This window comes from Diorhabda carinulata, chromosome 3 (assembly GCF_026250575.1).
Source record: "Diorhabda carinulata isolate Delta chromosome 3, icDioCari1.1, whole genome shotgun sequence".
NCBI classification, from domain to species: Eukaryota; Metazoa; Arthropoda; class Insecta; order Coleoptera; family Chrysomelidae; genus Diorhabda; species Diorhabda carinulata.
In genome coordinates this window covers 28,138,215-28,141,980 of record NC_079462.1, presented here as the reverse complement: position 1 = coordinate 28,141,980, position 3,766 = coordinate 28,138,215, and the positions used below count along the sequence as shown (strand labels likewise).

General features: G+C 31.0%; 1 protein-coding gene across 1 annotated transcript; it reads left to right on the top strand.

The window, feature by feature from the left end:
* The first annotated feature begins 621 nt into the window (after positions 1–621).
* On the top strand, positions 622–1,770 carry LOC130891620 (probable palmitoyltransferase ZDHHC24). The gene has a single exon (XM_057796461.1). The coding sequence runs from the start codon at positions 663–665 to the stop codon at positions 1,497–1,499; it is 837 nt and encodes a 278-aa protein (XP_057652444.1). The 5' UTR covers positions 622–662; the 3' UTR covers positions 1,500–1,770.
* Positions 1,771–3,766: the final 1,996 nt, after the last annotated feature.

The following is a 3,766-nucleotide window of genomic DNA, read 5'->3' as shown; positions in this document are numbered from 1 at the left end:
GACGTTTGTATGACGACATCTCTTAGGTAAGTTGTAATCTTAAAACAGATATGTCTACAAAAACGATATACTGTTTCTAAAGAAGAGGTAATTTTAATTCGAAAACCAAAATATCATTGCTTTACAGTATTAAGTATATTTTTTTGTTTACAACTTGTATAACAGTAAGATCTACTGAATGATTTGTATTGTAGAACGTACAATACTAACGATTATCCCATAAAACAAACTCTATTACTCCTACGAGGGGTTGTCGAGCGATGAAACTATCGTACATTTCCTGAAAAGCAACATGCAAAATTAGCTCTATAAACACCTAAAATAACCGAGCTCTTTTGTCAGCCTTAAACAACTCTTTTATAATCATATCTGATATTTATCAAACTACAATAAGAGATAATGTACAGCTTTAATGAAATTTGTTACAAATTAATTGATTTTATCTTAGCATTATTACAAAAAGCATTTTCTAAGTGTATTAAAAAAGCTGTATATATTTCTATTGAACCTTTCCATAATTTTATTATTTGTAAAATTAAGAACAGGCGGAGTTGTATGATAGATACTACCGCTTTCAGGTAGAAAAATAAATGGAAATGTAAACATAACCTATATCATTGGGTTTACATTTAATTTGTTAACTGAATCATTTTCTAAAGTATATGGGAAAAATGAACATTCGAACAAATATTTTTCCAAAATGTGTAAGAGATGCTTTTGTTACTGGTTTTTTATTTGTTATAATGCCAGTGGTTTACTACTTTGAAATGTTTGTGGTTTTACCTAAATATTATAAACAGTGGAGTGTTTGGTACAATTTTCATTTTGTTATTGGGACTATTATTTTGTTTAATATATGTTCAAATTTGATTGCAATAATAATGTGTGATACTAGCATAAAAGGACGAGTTTTACCAACCGACTTGAAACCAGATTGGAGGTTCTGTTCTGTATGTGAATCTGTAGCTCCTCCAAGATCATGGCATTGTGAAGTATGTAAAGTCTGTATTCTTAAGCGAGATCACCATTGCATGTTTACTAGTTGCTGTATAGGTTTTGAAAACCATCGCTACTTTTTGATATTTGTATTTTATATGCTGATAGCAACTTTATATGCATCTTATTACAATATGAAATTTATAAAAAATTTTGTAACATTTGATTTTTCTTGGACGTCCATATTTAAGATAGTTTTTCCACTGGCCACTTTATTTATGGAATGGACCCAAAATCAATTATTCATTTTTCTGATTTTAATAGTTTTTTTTGGGGCTGGTTTCAGTGGCGCATTATTATATTTTCATATCGATTTAATGTTGAGAAGTGTTGTAACTTATGAACGTAACACTGTTAGTAAATATGACAAAGGTAAATTAGAAAATATTAAGCTTGTTTTAGGTGATAAATGGTATTTAGTTTGGTTGTCACCTTGGATAAAAAGTAAATTGACATGTGATGGTATTAATTGGGACAAAATGTTATCTTTAAAAGAGAAGTAATAAAGATTGTAGATACATGAAGACACATTTAGTTTGTTAGTAACCATCATATTTAGTAATAGTTCAGTATTCACCTTAATAGTTGTTAATTATTGTACAAATTTTGATGTGCATTGAATCAGTAAATATTTTAGATATTTGTAGTTTTTATACTTGGAGGTTTCCACAATTCCATGAATCTGTGAAAACATATTAATTACTATTTGGAGTGCAAAACCATTGTAGTACATATCAATTTAGGAAAAAAATGTTCAAATTTCATTGTTAGTTTTTAGCTATTGCTAAATATATATAACATGGAGCAGGTCAATGAAAGAAGCATTATATCTCAATAGCAAGTGTAAGTGAAGTGCAACTGATTGATTCATGCAACATCTTTCACCTGCTATTTTACTGGTTTTTCACAACTTTAATTTTTCACAAGCTACAACTCTGGGGACAAATGTAGTTACTTTATGATTAACAACCAAGTTTCAATCAATTTAGCTGTTTGTTAATGTTAATTTTTTTTTGTAAATTTGAACTTGTCAGCTGATTTATTTTCTTGGTGATTATTTTGAAGGGTTAACAGCGACACAGCAGAAAGCAGGGTTAGGGTTCATTCAGACTTGTGAAATGGACGTGCGTCACGACTATTGTGGAAGGGAACGAGCCAATCAGCACTTTGACGCATCACTTGTTACAGGATTGTCTGCCCCACTCATATATGTAATACTCCTATATGGACAGTTGGTATGGGATAAAACGTCACTACGTTATGATGCGGACAATATTAATTTTCTCTTTCGTTCGAGACATTTTATCTATACTGCGCATGCTTCATGCACAGAACTAACTGAAGCGCTCGGAGGAGTCAGAGAATGATACACTATTTGTGTCACTTAGTCCGAACACCTTCCACTTCTTTTAGGAACTGTCCATATAAAAGTATTACATATATGGGCCCACTATGTCCACATGTAGCAGATTAAATGCGGAGCGAAATGTACGTAAAGAATGTTTAGGTTAAAAGTTGTTGATATAATTTTTGAAGGAAAATCAATCACATTTGTAAGAAAAAATTACTGTGATTCAATTCGTAATCATTAATTTTAAAACAAATTAAACATATTGGAAATAAATGTTTTTATTGTGATTGTTTATTTTTGAAATTCTATATCCGTTATTATGTGAACATAGCGGATATATTACGTTCGACATGCCTGCTGCGTTGAAAGAAGATTCAGTTATTACGTGGAAAACAATAAAATTAGAGAGAACATGAAGTTGGAAAACTATTGGAAGGAAAAAATATTCATTTTGAAAAAATTGTATTTATTCACTCATAAAAATATCAATTTCACCTAAAAACTTTGATCAATTTCATAGGTTATTCATATGATACTTACTATATGATTTTATAGTGAGATTGAGGATTTATTTCTAGTTTAGCTCTGGCGGCAATTGGTACTTTTATATATTATACATATATGTAATAATTCTATATGGACAATTGGTATGGGAAAAACGTTCCTACATTACGGTGCCGACAACATTCATTTTCTCTCGTTCGAGTAACTTTATCTATACTGCGCATGCTTGAGAATGCGCAGAAGCGAGCTAAAATCTCGGAGGATAGAGAAATCATTCTGTCTTCCTTAGTCGGAACACCTTCCACTTATAGAAACTATTCATATAGAAGTATTACATATATGGATGTTTAACACTTTCATGACGTTGACGTTCGGACCACGCGCTGGATGCGGAATTCAGTCACACATGCGCATGGTGCTGATTGGCTCACTCACTTATATTTTTTTAGTATCTTGGTATTTTTATATCCTGGCTGGCTAAGAAATAAACTTTTGGTTTCCAAATTTCATTTGCATTTTTATTAATATTTCACTTTTGGTACTTAACCGAGAAAATGAGTAGTTTATGTCAGCTTTAAGTGGTAGTAGTTAAACATGAAACATTCTGAAGAGGGCGTAACATTAGATCTTTGTACACGGGCGGTAGACACCCTCCAAATACATCTTTGTATTTGAAATAAAAATTATGTAGGATTACAGTTGATTTTATTAATTTTAAGTTCAATGTAAAATCAATTCCGCTATTTTAGTGTTTCATCAAGTTACTGGTTGAACAGTAATAATTTTAGAACGGACTATCGTCCAACTCTATTTTCCATGACGCTACATTGCAATGTATAAAAAAATAACGTTAAAGAATGGTAGAATCAATAATCTGTTATTCATTTCCCTGGTTATAATTTCAGGATACCAGAA